The sequence below is a fragment of the Anas platyrhynchos genome, chromosome Z (assembly GCF_047663525.1).
Source record: "Anas platyrhynchos isolate ZD024472 breed Pekin duck chromosome Z, IASCAAS_PekinDuck_T2T, whole genome shotgun sequence".
Lineage (NCBI taxonomy): Eukaryota > Metazoa > Chordata > Aves > Anseriformes > Anatidae > Anas > Anas platyrhynchos.
The window spans coordinates 85,708,859-85,724,593 of NC_092621.1; the positions used below are offsets into that span (position 1 = coordinate 85,708,859).

Genomic DNA, 15,735 nt, shown 5'->3' on the forward strand with positions numbered 1-15,735 from the left:
GAGGCATTGATTTTTCTCCTTTCTCCCCCTTGCTCAAAAACATGTATAATTTTCTTTGGTTTGTGTGTAGTGGCCCATGGCACTATTCTTACTACTCTCGTCTTCTGTTCTGAATCTACGCGCAAGGCAGGAATGTGAGGTCTTTGCTAGTGTTGTTATTCGGTGCGTAAACTCTTTCCATACTATGTCTAGAACCTTGTATTTTGAAACTAATTTGGACTTGAATCCTCTTAGGTCTGCAGAAAGTTCTTAAACCAAAGCAGTATGAAGGTGCAATGGTATAGTCCAAAGTACTGCAAATGACTGCCGACAAAAAGCCAGCAGCTGGCACGGCCCTGCAGGTTGGCTGAGCTGCACAGCAGCCAACAGCTTGTGTTCAGTAACAGCTTCTGGGCACCAGTAGTAAGAGTGGTCAGGCTAATGAGAGGGACTGTGTTAACGACTATCTGGTAGCACACTGTCAGCTTGCTGTTTGTGCCTGTTCTCAGGCAAACCGCAAGAAGTGCTCCTGCCTCCTCAGATCTTGCCAAGCATTACTTGGATTTTGCTTACAGATTCCAAATGGCAGTGGTTCTTCTGGGCCTCTTGGGCAGTGGCTACTCTAGGTAACTCCTGTGGAGGGCATGGCTCATTTGGACCCTCAGATTCGTCTTTCAGCTTGTCAATAGCTGCTGTGTCCCTTCCTCTGTTCTGCTGCAATAAGTTCCTCCTCCGGGGTGGGGCATGGAGCCACCTTGCACAGGTCCTCAGCAGGGCTGAGTCTGTACCTCTGCCAGTGGACGGTGTGTCTGCAGGCTGAGCGGTCTCATGACATTCCTCTCCTCCATGGTCAACTCGTCCCCAGGCCGTGCTGCTCCACTGGACACATCTGCTAATCATCTCTGTCCAGAGAGATCTGGACAGATTGGAGGGCTGGGCGATCATCAACCACATGAAGCTTAACTAAAGCAAGGGCCGGGTCCTGCACCCAGGATGGGGCAAGCCTGGCTATACGTACAGACTGGGCGATGAGACACTGGAGAGCAGCCCCGCAGAGAGGGATCTGGGGGTTGTGGCTGACAGCAAGTTGAATATGAGCCAGCAGCGTGCCCTGGCAGCCAGGAAGGCCAACCGTATCCTGGGGTGTATCAAGCACGGCATCGCTAGTTGGTTGAGGGAGGTGATTGTCCCACTCTACTCTGTGCTAGTCCCGCCTCACCTCGAGCACTGTGTGCAGTTCTGGGCACCACAGTACAAAAAGGATGCAACACTGTTGGAGAGTGTCCAGAGGAGGATGATGAAGATGGTGAAGGGACTAGAGGGGAAGATGTAAGAAGAGCGGCTGAGGTCGCTTGGCCTGTTCCTCCTGGAGAAGAGGAGGCTGTGGGGGGACCTCATCACAGCGTACAACTTCCTAGCGAGGGGGAGTGCAGAGGCAGGCACTCACCTATGCTCCGTAATCGCCAGTGAAAGGACCTGCGGGAATGGTGTTAAGGTGAGGCAGGGGAAGTTTAGGCTGGACATCAGGACGAGGTTCTTCACCAAGAGGGTGGTCACGCCCTGGAACAGGCTCCCCAGGGAAGTAGTCACTGCACCAAGCCTGTCAGAATTTAAGAAGCGATGGGACTGTGCTCTTAGTCATACGGTCTGAGTTTTTGGGTAGACCTGTGTGGTGCCAGGAGTTGGACTTGATGATCCTTATGGGTCCCTTCCAACTCGGGATTTTCTATGATTGTATGTTGCAAGGCTGGTTCCGCTGTGAAGAGCACCTGAAAGGTGAATCTGGGGCCCTGAGAAGCTCTGTCCCAAGTGACAGGCACCTGTGAAGATGCTGTGGTCTGGGTGAGCCAGAGTGAGTCTGAGGGAAACCTGATCCTTGCTGACCAGCACTGTGGAAAACAGAAAGACCATAGGATTTCCAGGGGTATTTGGAATATCCAAGTAGAGGCAACATGAGTGGTGTGTCTTTAGATATCCCTGATGTTCCTGGAAATCCTTTTCTGTGTGCAGCATATTCATCAGGCAGGGTTCACCAGCAAGAAGGCCTGAAGGAGAAACTCTTGTCTTTCCTGCATTTCCAAAGTGCTTGGTATTTCTGTGGTGAAGGCTTTTGACTTCAAGGTGGACAGGTTTTTTTTGTTGTTGTTGTTGTTTTTGGCTGGTTGGTTGTTTTTTTTGTTTGTTTGTTTGTTTTCCTGGCAGCACCTGTTTTTAGGTGAAAACCTGGGTTTTCATTAAGATTAAAAGGCAGTAGTGTTGTTGTTTTTTTTTTTGGCTGTTGTTTTTTTGTTTGTTTGTTTTACAGAGTCAGAAAGGCAAGTGGCAATTCTCCCTGATATTAAAAAAAAAAAAAAAAAAAAAAAAAAAAAAAACCAGCGCTAATATTGTTTTTTTTTTTTTTTCCATTTTAAACAAGAAGAAAAACAAGAAGGAAATAATGCTATGACTTGGAAGCACTTTTTGGGGGCAATGACTGGGACACATCGTGTTTCTGACACAGACTGCACCTCCTGAAATGTTTCAGAGCTTCATTACCATGTTGCCTTGTTTTCCTCAGTTCAAAGTGGCGGATATGGTATGTTGTGGGAGGAGGAGTCCGGTCAAGGACTATGACTTTACTAGCTGCAGACTAGAAATGACAAGTCCCTTAGGCTGCTGCAACGCGTTCAGCTAGTGAGGGCCTGACCCACAGGGTCAGAGGCTGGTCCTGGCTCTGTGGGTGGGCTGATGGTGGTGTCTCGTTCCTTGAGGTGTGAGGTACCACTCATGCAAAAAGTCCTTTTGTTCTGTTAAGACAAAAACCTGAAGCCCAAGATACATTGATGGCTATATAAAAAAAACTAAGTTGGATTGGTGCTTTTTTCTAAGGTGGTTAGTGACAACACCTGACGAGCCAGAACTTGCTTGCTTGCCCCCACTGAAAGCATTGCAATCAGAAATGGTGACTACTGGAACACAAGAAGAAGGCCTGTTCACATTGGAGCAGGAATTAGTTGTTGCTAGACTTGCCTGGTGCTGCTTAGCAAAGAAGACCATATGTTTCCGGAGCAGCACAGGCTCTCTTTTTGGCTGCCCATGGCAGGAGGTGAACCACAGGCTGTACAATAGACTATGTAGGATCTGCTGGTGTGCTGCAGGACCAGGCTGGAGGGATGTGGTCCACACTTCTGCACTGTCAGGGGAAGGGTCCTGTGATGCCGCAGACCTATTCTTCTTGCAACGTTTGTTCTTCTGCCTGTTATCTCCCTGAGCAGGGAAGCAGTGAGGCTGGGGTTGTACTTGTTCAGAGCACACATCAGCGTCGTCTGCCAGCTTTCAGAGGAAGGTTGACCACAAGAGGAATTCATGTCGTCACTGTTGTCTGCCTTCCCCCAGAACCCCAACACAAACACCCAATGCCGGTTGTTTTTAAGGTGTTCTAGAAACAGCTTGGTAAAAGGGTGTGTGTACAGACCTTGGAGGACATTTTGCTAACACAAGCTGTAAGTCACGTGGACTGTGCTAGATCCCTTTCTTGGTAGCAGAAAAGCAACTGTCACCTGCTCCTCAGTGCTAGGCCATGGGCTTGCTGACCCACCGACTGATGCTGTAGGGTTCCTTCCCCTTTTAACCAAGTCAAAGCTTTTCAATTTCTTTGTCCCAGATGAGCTTTTTTGACATGGGGAAGCTGAGGAAAAACACTCGGAACAGTCGTACAGTCAGGGGGACATCAGCTCAGTTGTAAAGTCCTTGTAAGAGAGCAGGCTGTTCTGTGGTACCAAAGCGATTATAATGAGAGCCCCAGGGTGACTGGAAAAGTAGCTGACATAAGGGCGTGGAGGATAGTCTAAATCCCATTAGAGACATCTGGCAACGCTGAACAGTGTCATGGGGGTGTTTTCCTCATGAGTAGAATCTGCACTGCTGCATGGGTGAGGGGACCGACAGAAAAGGATGTTTGTGGCTGCCTGCCCTTTGAGCATAGAGAGGGACTCTTTGGGATGAGCCCCAGGCAGGCCCATGCCCCTCAGGAGACACCACAATGCATTTGGGCTCTTTGGGCTGTCCTGTGAGCTGGGCAAGTCTGTGTGAATGCAGCTTGTTTCAGCGGAAGCCAGGGAAGAGTTATAGATCTGCTCGGGGAGAGCTACTCCTCATACTGAATTGACTTATGAGACAGGATGACCATGGTGATTCTTTACTCTCTCCCCTCTCCTTTCCCCTCCGTTATGCTTTTTTTTTCTTCTCCAAAGGCATGTTACTTAACTGTGTGATTGTGGAAAACTTGTTAGCAACAGCTCAATCACACTGAAATAACGAAAGCAGCATAGCTTGCCCCAGCCTGTGTGCTCCTGTTTATTTTTCCTCAAATCTTCACCTGCCTCACTACAGAGGTGGAAGAAGGGAGCTGTGATGGGGATGTAACAGTCTTTGGTTTCTGTAAAAGTCGTGTCCACTGGAGGAGGAATGAGGCCTGCCCTGTCAGTATCTGCTGTGTTAGCATGGGAGCGAGCCTGAGGAGAGTCTCAGGAGATGTGGGACCTGGGAGGTAGTGGGCGAGTGCTGGCTGCTGGGCTGCAGCTGCAGGCATGTGCTTTTCCTCTGTGTTCATGTGCCATCCAGCTTGTCGTGCCTCATGGCACAGCTTGAATCCTTGGTGTGTGCATCTCAGCAGCACTGCAGGGTCAGTGCTGTGGGTAGAATGTCTCCAAAGAAGAGGAAAGCCCTTATTGGCAGGTGCAATGGAGACAATGTTCTGGGGAGGGGGCTCTAGTATCATCCTCCTGGCTGGGGCTTTCTCACGTTCTGATGGGAGTGCAGGTTGCCATTGCAGGTTTAATCCTGGTCCTTTGGACCAGCTATCTCCTCTGACCACATCTCAGAGAACATCTTTAGAAGCTAGTATGTGGAATGTCTGTAAAATACTGTTTTGTCCCGGTGACTCGTCAGGACTGGCTGACCTTCAAACGCTTTGCTGCAGAGACAGCCAGTCCTCCCAAAAGTGTCTTCTGATGCAGTTCAGGCTCACAATGACTACGTTTGTCAGGAATTAGCTTAGTTTTCTACTGTCTGCCTGGAAAGCAAGGAACGGGCTTGCCCTCTGATGGCACATGCAGGAGAAGAAGTGTTTAAGAATCGAGGACAGACATGGCTAGTTTCCCTGATACCTCTCTACCCCATAGGGGACCCACTCCATGACCCTGGCAGGTCACAGAGACATGAGTTTGGCTGTGTGAGAACCTGCCTGTTCTCTTGAACCTGCATCTGCCTGGTTCCACGCCTGCTTACGCTGTCAAGAGTGGAGAGCCATCCCTTGCCCGAGGGATCCCAAACTGTCCTGTAGGAGCCCAGCCTTCCTCCAGAGTCAGACGTGTTCATTGCCTGGGGATGACCTCAAAGAGCACCTGAGCTGAACCCTTTATTCACTGTCCTTTTGATCTCTGAAAGCAGGTGGGAAAACTGGGGCTTTCTGACACTTCCTGACAGCAGAGAGGCTGAGTTGTAAGCTAGAGTGTTTCTGGGCTGTTCTCCAAACCAAGATCAGCCACGTTGCACAAGAAAACGCTCTGCTGCTGCAGTTTCTGCTTCTTAGAGCTTGTGATGGCAGCACGTAGAAGGTGACTGGTCTCTAGGGAATAGCAGGCCTTAATGAGTTTGGGTAGCCTGTGCAGGGAGCAGCCCCGCTTTGTCTCCGAACTGCACTGTCTGAGGATCAGTCGCCAGCTACATTGGAGGTAAAATTCTCCTGCACAAGCCTTTTCAGCAGGAATAGCTGCAGTTTGGATACCAGCAGGACTGTGGACTTTGTGTCTCTGCCACAAGAAGGCAAAAGCAGAAGACATCTCGAAGTGCACAGCCGTGTCATGGTTTTTCACAGCTCATTCTCTAGTGGCTTTCACTGCTGTAGAGCATAGTATCCCCGTAGCACTGCATGCAAGGCAGAGACACCTCTGCTCCTTTTCCGGGGGAACTGCTGAAGTTCAACATCATTAGGATTACGTTGAAGACCGAGAGATCTGATCAGGAAGTTAGCCGTCCATCGAAGGATATGAAAAGATGCTGAGGCCTAATTAGCTTCAATGAATGGAGCAGTCTTGCAGCTTCTGTGAGACTCAACAGCCCCATAAAGGACAATTGGGAAGAGGACAAGAGGTTATTTTAGGAACTTTGAGCTGCTCCTGAGGGACAACATACAGCTTTTTTTTTTTTTTTTAAAGATCTAACCTAGTGTTCAGGTTTTGATCATGCACAAAAAGAGAGATTTGATTTAAATGAAAAATAGACAGAACCAACACAAAGGGCTGTATTTATGCTTTGGATCGTGGCAGTGACTGACATTGAATCTTATTTGCCTGTATTTTCAACACCCCAGCTGCTGTGGAGGTTGCTGCTAGTATTTGGTCCATGGCATGCTAGGGTGGCCAGAGGCAAGGTTTCAGTGTCTTCCATGGTCAGACAGTTCAGCTCAGCATGGCAAGGCTTCATGTCGGGGCTGCACAGTATTAGCTGGAGCTTGGGTGCCTGAACTATGTACTTCCATGATTATCTCTGCCTGCAAGCGTTGTTGCAGAGTGACTAGGAAGCTGGCCTGAGGTTGGGAGGTCGAAGAAGCCTTAAAGAAGCTCTTTAAGCCTCCCTCTTGGGAGGTCGAAGAAGCTCTTTGTCAGTATATGTTATTGTACTGGGGTTTGGGAACTGGGGAAGGAAAGGGTGCACTATTTTGATTGTATTGTAGTCATCACTGAGAATGATGCTTCTAGAAGACCTGTGATTCAGGTCAGTGGCAGTAAGGCTGGACCACATCTAGAGATGTTTTATGACAGGTTATTTCAACTGTTTCTGTTTGTGCAGCTCTTTGCTTTCCTCTAAGTCTTGTTTTCCTCTAACAAAGTTTAAGGATCTTTTGGTATTACGATTCTGGTCCACTCAAGCAGTTCCATGATGTGTTTGAGGACTTGATCCAAAAATGTTTCAAAATGGCAGGTGCAAGTGGGAAAAAGACTCCGGTTAGAGCTCTTCTGGGGATGTTTTGAAGCAAAGAGGAGGTGCCAGTCACACAAGCTTGGTTTGCACATGCAAAGGGATAACCCTGTCACACACAGCACGTGTAGGTGCCTGCGTGCCCAGGGGATACCCTGAGAAAGAAAACAAACCCTACTGCACTGAGTTTTGCACTGCTTGAAGAAATAACTGCCAAAGCATTCTCTTTTGAGACGCCTATCTCAAACGTTATGTTTTACAGGAAGAAGAGTGATTTTTTTTTTCTTCTTTTATATTCCATCAAGGGTTTCTGAGCGTTTATGTTCATTCTTCAAGATTTTTGTCCTTGTCATGTGGACTCAGACCTCCTCCAGAAATCCTTTTTTTTATGAAGGGCAGCACAAGTATGGAAAGGAAAGTCTGTCCTTTCTGCAAAGAAGAAAAATAGAAGGGGCAGGGATAGAGGACGGAGCGGCCACACTGTGACACACGTGTAACAGTGTCTAGGGCTGCCTACAGACAGAGAAGGTGAAATATTTTGACTGAAAGAGTGATGTTAAGTGTAGATGATGAATGATTAGGCCTTGGCTTGAAATGTCCGATTTATGTCTTCCTGGCTGCAGAACTGCTATGCTTGTACTTGTGCTATGATTATTCCCCAGTCACCCATCTGGAAAGAGGCCAGATTTCCTATCCAATAATCTGTTTCTTCCTTCAGAAAGTACTGTTTGATTGCAAGGATGCTCATTTCAGCTCAAAGATGCTGTTCAGAGGCAGGTGTAGGAGCAGTGTGGCTAGAATCACTTTCTGATTGTGCTGCATAAGAAAGAGCAGCCAAAAAAATGCTCATGAAAGAAATGAAGGGTTGAATTTTATGACCCTCTTTTCTGTCCATTGCTATGTGGTTGGGTAGTGAAAGGGGCCAAAACAGCTTCCGGGGAAGGAAAAGAGAAATCAACAAATGTTGGTCCCATCCTTTCATCATTGTTAGGGAGAATGTAGTGAGTGGAGAATGTGAAGAGGAATAGAGATCCAGTTTGTGTTCAGACAAAATGTCTCATGCCTCATTTCTGTCAGCTTCCAAGCATCTCTTTTATACCTTGTTATTCAGATATTCACTTACTAATGTTTCTCTTGCAGCAGAGCTTCTGCCATGGATCAGCAGCTGCTGTCATCTCAGCAGAACAAAGAATGTCCCTGACGTGTTGAGTTTACTGTCTGAGCAGAAGATCAAGAGCTGAGGACTTACAAATCTTGCAGATTGAGTGGAAGACAGTGTGAAAGGTGATTGTTTCTTTGTCAATATTTGACATACAAAGTGTTGATATTATTTATAAATTTTTGTAGATGCAAACATATTTTCTGATTCTGAAGTTGAAAGCTGGCCTGTAATGGTATACATTTGAGGAGTAAGATTGATTTTAACGCGCTCAAGCCTTCAGCATTTGCAGGATGATAAACCAGGAATCAGCATCTCATCAAAATGCCAGCGCATCTCTAATTCTTGAGCTGTGGCAGCGATCAGTTCCTTGGTCTCTCAGCTCTCTTTTTGCTGCATGATTAACTTTGTTTATTTTTGAAAAGAGCTCTTTGAATGGTAGTCACCTAAATGGGTGGCTGCAGTGAGGTTTTTATTGAAATGGCTGGTATCAATGAACTGTCTTATCAAAAGACAGTTTGTGAACAGCTTAAAGAGCCAACCGTTGTATTGTCATGAATATTTGAGACATACTGATCCCAGTGATGCTTCTGCTGTTTACTCTTGCAAATATTTCTCTTCCATCATTTTTAGCGTCAGAGAAGGCCACGAAATGTTTAAAGAAAAACTTGTCAGACTTCATCAATGCTGTGACTGAGAGAAAACCAGAGAACCTACTTTTATTAAAGAACTGAAATTTAATGCAGCACTGTAAAGCCATTTCACAAAATAAATAGCAGCTCTGTGTGCTTAGATAGTACCATACTATTTTTAGCTTAAGCAGGAATTGAACATAAAGCCTTCTAATAAATTGAGCTGAAATTGGTTACAGGCAGTGGCTTTGACTCAGATTCACACCGATATGTGAGTGTCTTCAGGAAGTTTGTTCCAGATTTGTATCAGTGGAGAGAAGGAGCCAGGGCTACGAGGAATAGTATTAAGCAGCGTTCCACAGTGATATCTCAGATTAAAATGATTGCGTCTGTCGTATTCTGGAAAAGAGCATAAACCCTTCAAATTTAAGGCAGGGTCCAATTTGCCTGTTTTATGAAATCCATAATACAACTTGCTGTCCTAGAACTAGTGAGTCTCCTGAAACCTCTGTCATTTGAGGGATGGGTAGAATAAGTGATATTTTCTATTGTGTTTAATCTTCCAGCAATGCTGTACATATGCTAGGCATTACCTATTCTTTCCCTAGTGCTCAGTGGAAACTTTCTCTTGGATCACTAGGACACTTCAGGTAGAGGAAGATAGATTAAAAGTTATTATGTTATATTTCAAATTTTCTCTGGAGAATGGTAAAGATCCTTTCTCATTTATTATTATTTAACTGAGATAATGAAAGACAGTCTTTGCTCCAAGCAACTTGCATACTAAATAGGAGACAAATTCCGGTGGGAAGGCTGCTGCAGCTCTGTGAAGGAACGTGCAATGTGCTGCTGGAGCCAATGACTGGTGTGAATGAGGGTTTATAAGGTCAGGATATTCGTTTAATTTAGTGCTAGAAGAAATGCTTTACTAGACACATGGAAAGAATTGAGTGTTTCATAGTGCAGCGTTTAAATTGATCCTTGTTACTCTTGATTGGGCTCTTGCAATAATATTTCTTATGGCTTAAGTGGCTTTACCTGCTTTCTTCTGTTGGCTGGTTCAGTTAAAAGGTTCGGTGGAGCACAGTTATGCTTTGGTGCTGCAAGTGAGAAGATGCTGATTGTCTGGATAGATCCTTACAGAAACAAGGCACTTATGGTGTCAAGTTTAAAGCTGTGTGAGAGGAAACTTACACAGACTGTATGGTGATATGCATACTAAAAATTTCTTAAAACAGACTGCATCTGTCATTATTCTGACCTGTTGCATAGCTGTGACCTGGCTCGCTGTACCCATCACAGGTGGCTGAACACCAAATTTACTAGTGATTGAAAACTGCAAATATGCCCAGGGAGCAGACTTTAAATCTTTGCACTTGGCTTGGTTACAGATAATGTGTTTTAACTTTCTCAGTATTTGTGTCTTTTTCTGCTGCCAGTCGATGCTTCGAGGCCGAGGCGGCTGCTACAAGCACACATTTTATGGAATTGAGAGCCATCGCTGCATGGAAGCCACGCCGAGCCTTGCTTGTGCCAACAAATGTGTGTTTTGCTGGAGGTAAAATATTGTTGCAGTTTTGCTTTGGGGGGAGATCGCCTAGTCATGTATTACAGTCTTTCTGTGCTATTGCACTTGGGGAGAGGAATCCTGTACTGTGAACAGCAACACAAGGAACAGGGCAATAGCTACGTAAGAGGGATGTCTGTCCACGGTGCTAATCCTGTGCCCTGCTCTACTCAACTGTGTGGGCCAGCTGGGCTTTGTTCTTCACCACTCCGTCCCTGTCCTTATCCTCAAACATAGGGCAGTGTCATTCCTGTGTCCTTTTCCACTTGGAAGTGGGAGGAGGAGGAGGAGTGAGGAAGGGAGCTGTGCTCACCCCTGCCTTCGTGCATCTGCCTGCACTCCTCCTCGGAGAGCTGTGGAGCCCATGGCTTGGGCCTGAGGTAGGTGCATGGGAGACTGTATTTCCTAGAGGCTGAATAAGATGTGATGGCTCCCCAGCGCTACCTTCCCTAGAGCAGGGTCCTCTGCAGCCACATCTTGGGGCCCCAGCAAGTTCAGACCAGCTGGTGGAAGGAGAAATCAGGGAGACAGGAGATGGGCTTTTCTCTATCAACTGCCCACAAGTCCCTCTGCACCCTGCTCTGAAAGGGTTGGCAAGAGCCAGCACTTGACAGCAGTATGGTTCCCTTTTGAGGTCACTGTCTGGGACTGGCTTGTGGTGCTTTGGAGCACATGGACAGGCCCTCATGTTGTGCAGAGCCACCAAGGTGCTAAATATTCTGTTGTTTTCTTTGAAACTGGATCTTTTGTCTTATCTTCACACTGCAATTCACATTCTCAGTGAGAGAAAAGTGATGACTTCATAACTGTTGCCTTTCTAAAACAGTAGTTAATAAATGATTTTCCATTTTAGCTAGTAGAGTGACCCTTTTCTCGAAGGAATTACTTCACTGTCATTTCTCTGAAGGAAATGAGCTTTGCCTAGATCTGAACTGTCAGCTGCTCTAGCACTGCTAACTCACCATAATGCCTGGATTTCAGAGGAAATTTTTTGCTAGGCTGGGGGAGTGCAGGAGGGGATCGGTGAGACTGAGAAGCTCAGCAGAAATAAAAGCAATGACGTGAAAGTGTACCGAGTGGGAGGACACAGAGGGTATTCTTTGAGCTCTTTTGGCTTCTGCCTTGCTAGCTATTTCAAACCATGGGGGCTGCACGTCCTCTGCTATTTGTCTAGCCTAGGGGGCTGTCTGCCAGCAGCAGCTATTCCATCCCTGAGCCTGGGTGTCCAATGTACCAGTATTTTCATGCTGAAACAGCTGCGTTTCTGAGTACTGTTTCCTGTCTCTCACAGTCATCAAGTTCTAATAATGCAAATGTTTCAAGAGAATATTTAAATGACAGCATCCACACAAAAGTGCTGCTGCACTTTGACGCTGCCTTCCATATTAGTATTAAGTATAAGCATCAGATACCACTTGTCCTGTTAAGTTTGCGTTTGGGAGCCTATTCCAGAATGTTAATTGGTGCTCTTGATGGGCTTTCATTGTATCCTGGCTTGAAAGGACAGCAACTGGCAAGTATTACCACTTTTCTTCAGAGCCTGTAATAACAATCTGATGACTGCAACAAAAAATGTATTGCTTATTCCTTTTTTCCAAGTATCAGCTAGCAGTAGTGCATTTAATTCTGCAGTGGTGGCTGTACTGCTAGGAGGAAGACCGCCATGCGTATTAGTGTCCCTCTGTCCCTACACAGAAGGTACATCATAAACAGCAAATAGAAAGCAATAACATCACCAAAACATAGTGTTTTGTTCCTAGTATTGCACTGCAGACCATTTAATGCTGTTCCCCTTCAAAATGACCCAACTCTGGCATTTTTTAGCAGCAGTATCCCAGCCTGTACCTAGAGTATGGGGCTGAGCTGGAGAGGTCAAACAAGTGTAAATTAGGATAAATTGCAAAGTGTGCTACCTTCCACGTGACTCACCATTCTGGAGGTGTCATCTGGCACTTTGAGAAGAATCCTGGAAACATGTAGCTCTAATCATACTGAGTGCTGGAATGCTTTTTTTGCTAATGGTAACAACCTGAATACAAGCAAATAGCTTTCCAGAGGACTGTGCCGAAAAACTTTCTCATTCACCTTCAGTAGGTGAAATGGGTTGCAGTTGTTGGACTTGTCCATGTGGACAGCAGCTGTCTGCTCATCTCTGACCTCTGGATTTGAAGACTTAAGGTTCAGTTTGCATCTCATCTCACGGCTCATTTTATGTACACCTTAAGCTTGACATAAACCAGAACTGTCACTGAACGAAGCTTTCTCCTCGGCTTTGGCAGCGCTTTCAGACCCTGTGCTTGTGCTGCTACAATCCTTCCCATGGCTGCAAGCTGCGCCAGGTCCGGTTAGTTGGATGAAAGGAGACTTCCTCATCCACTTCTGTCATTACCTGTTACATGTCACTGCAGTTCACAAACATCCAGCAACATCTACACAGTTCTTACTTTAAACCCACCACTCCTTGCAGATGCTTAATCACATGAGGCTGAATGCAGAATTACAAGCACCAGTGGCTGGGTAGTATAAATATATTACCTTCTTATTAGCAGTTACCATCTGTGCTGTTGGAGACATAGGAAACGATAGTTTTGATCTACAGTTGGCAAAATGTTTTAAATACAGGTTTTATGCTTTGCTGGCCTTGTTGTGCAGCTCTGTGCACTAAGCTGCAGATAAGACTGCTGTGATTTTTTTTTTCCTTGATCCGTTTCAGGATTTTGACATTTGTAGAGGCTGCCAGTACTTCCAGCTGCATAACTCACTGCGGCTCTCCGAGGATCACTGAGGAAAAGGCCGAGGAGCCTGTTTGTTTTCTCTTCCTCACTTTGGCAAGAAATGCTGTAGTTCAGCAGCGTTCCTTGGGAATTGGATGTCATTGCAGCTGGCTGGTCATGACTGATGCCTTCTGGCCCCAGACCAGGCATTGCAGGTGGAGCCAACCCCCAAACACTTGGACAGTTGGGCTGCCTTATAAAAGATGCAGCTTGACTTGTGCTCTAGAGACCTTCCTCCTCCGGGCTGGTGGGTAACCTGCCTGTGCCCCCTGCTGGGCTGGCCGCTGGCCCTTGCTTCCATTCCCCTTGTGGCCGGTGGTTTGTTGGTGCAGGTTAGCGATGTGGCAGGTCGTTCGTTTGTGTTGTTCCCCTGCAAGGCGGTGTCGCAATAAAAGCAAGAGGGGGTAAAAAAAAATACAAAACCAAACCCAACAAATTTTAGTTACAGCAACATCCCTAACTTAAAACTGTCCCTACAGAAATAGTCTGTCGCTATCCATTATTGCACTCAGTTGGTCTCGCTGTTTGTAGTGCCTCTTTAGCTTAATTGTCTAAATGGACATGTGCAAATGACCGAATCCCTTAATCAATTAGAGCAAGTGTGGGGACTGAGGCTTTCTGACACTGTACTGCAGCACAGCCACCAGGCAAACCTGATTTGATTATGTCCTCTGGCTGAGTGTCTAAAACACAATCAATTTTTGTGGAGCGATGGAACAGCTAAATAAGATTTAAATTAATAGGCTTTATTTTGCATCTGAGGAAGAGGCAAACCAGACAGAATAAAATATCCCGTAAAGAAATGTGTTCATATTTCTTCTTTTGTAGCTTTATATTGTTTGTACCTGTACTTGAAGGCTCCAGCTTGAACTTGTACAGTAGGCAACAGCTGAAACTGTTTGGACTGTCTGCATGTGCGTGGCCAAAAGCCAGTGATTACAGTAAGCCCTGCAAAATGAAGAGATTAAAAAGAAAATAATATTAATCTCCTACAGGAGAGGTGCTTGAAAACTGAAAACAGATCAAAACAAAGTTTATTTTTATTAAAGGACTACTCCAGAGGTGAAGTTTGTCAGGGAAATGTGAAATACGATATCAAAGTTGCTGACAGCAATGCAGATTTGTAAAATAAGTTTGGAACCTGAGCCTGGAAGTTCAGGAAGCCTTTTGGCATCTCCAGTCACCTGTTCTTGTTTCAACAGAGCGAGACTCTTCTCCCAGCATAAGTCTAATTCTCCTGTTTTTGTTTACAGAATTGTAGTAGTATATGGTGATGTGTTCACCCTTTTCAGTGTTATTTTTTTCACTGGTTTATTTACCTGGAGGTAACCGTGTAAATGAAAGGGGAGGGGCAGATGGCAGAATATAGCTGGCTCATCCTTGGTAAAACCTGAACCAAGTAATTTCTGAACACAATTGTTTTTACTTTCGATAGAGAATGTTTCTCTCCGTGCCTTTATGTGCTGCTCTGCCAGCACTGCAGTCACCTGTTGGGCATTTTTCTTGTGGAAACACTTTGGTGGGGTCCATCGGGTGAGGTGGGAGCAAGCCTCTGGGTCTCGCTTGGCTGGGGGCTTCTGTGCTGGCACACGGGAGCGTTGGGGCTCTGCTGAGGCACTGTCAGTGCCGTTGGTGCTTGTTGTTAGAGCAGGATGGAGTTGGATCAGTTGCTCTGTGTGGTACAAAAGACCGCGCTGCTAAGCGTGGTCCTTGGTAATGGTTAGATGCTGGTTTGCCAAATCCAGGCATGGGAGCATAGCGGTAAGGTTCCTGTCAGTGACCTTGAGGTCAATAAAGCCCCAGTGGGGCAAATACTGTGGAGGGTTCCCAGCTCACCCTGTGCAGTGAGGAGCATTTTCATTGCTATTGTTATGTAAAGGGCTCACAGGGGAACAAAAAATAGCCTGCCAGCACTTCCTGGGGCTGAAGTCTGTGCTTTTCATCTCACAGCCGCGTGCATTTTTGTGTTCTTGGACTTGTTACTGGCTTTTGTAGCTGCCATGGCCAATCTGTGTATTTATGGCATTAGTGGTGACTGTAACCAGATCACTGGCTAATGGAATGCTTCTGTATGTCTTGTTAGGTATCGTAGGTGACTTGGTAGCCAGTTACAGCAACGAGTAACTTGATGGAGCGATCGTGGGCTCTGAAAGTGACCCTGCACATCCTGAGGGCTGCCTTTGGGATGGTTTCTTATGCTGTGCTGAGCACGGTGCCTGTTTCTGCTGGGAATGAATGAAATACACCAACACAGCCCTTGGCAGGCCTCTGGGAGGTGCTCAGCAGCACCTGCTGTTCTATAAACTGTGCCCTGCTTATAAAAGGTGAGTATTTTTGACATCTGAGGGTTGGGGTGTAATTCTACAGCATGGCCCGTCTTCTGTCCTTAAGACTTCGGAAATGCGAGTTCAAAAAGGGGATTTGTCTAGAGCCTTGTGAAGCTCAGTCCCCTCTGTTTGGGGTAGCTGGCAAATCCAACCTCATCTAAAGCAATCACCGTTGTTAGTGCCACGAGTTGTAGGCAGTTGTACCATGACTATCTCAGGAAAAATTGCACCTTGTGATTTGGCAGCACGTTGAGGGGGGAGCATCAGCACTCCCCTGGAGCTGGAGGGAGGTCAGCTGCAGCGTGTTCTAGGGAAGTGCTCTGAGCTGCTGGATTTG

At 46.3% G+C, this 15,735-nt stretch overlaps 1 protein-coding gene across 8 annotated transcripts in view; it reads left to right on the forward strand.

The window, feature by feature from the left end:
- Positions 1-15,735, forward strand: part of LOC113841751 (adenylate cyclase type 10) — a 64,952-nt gene that overhangs the window by 11,788 nt on the left and 37,429 nt on the right. For 4 of the 8 annotated variants that reach the window (XM_072030691.1, XM_072030688.1, XM_072030700.1 and 1 more), the window contains 2 exons: positions 8,080-8,223; positions 10,170-10,288. In XM_072030691.1, the coding sequence (XP_071886792.1) occupies positions 10,173-10,288 (116 nt within the window). In that variant the 5' untranslated portion in view covers positions 8,080-8,223; positions 10,170-10,172. Of the gene's footprint in view, positions 1-8,079; positions 8,224-10,169; positions 10,289-15,154; positions 15,396-15,735 lie in introns of those variants that run through there. The other 4 variants (XM_072030692.1, XM_072030690.1, XM_072030693.1 and 1 more) reach the window with 4 other exon arrangements.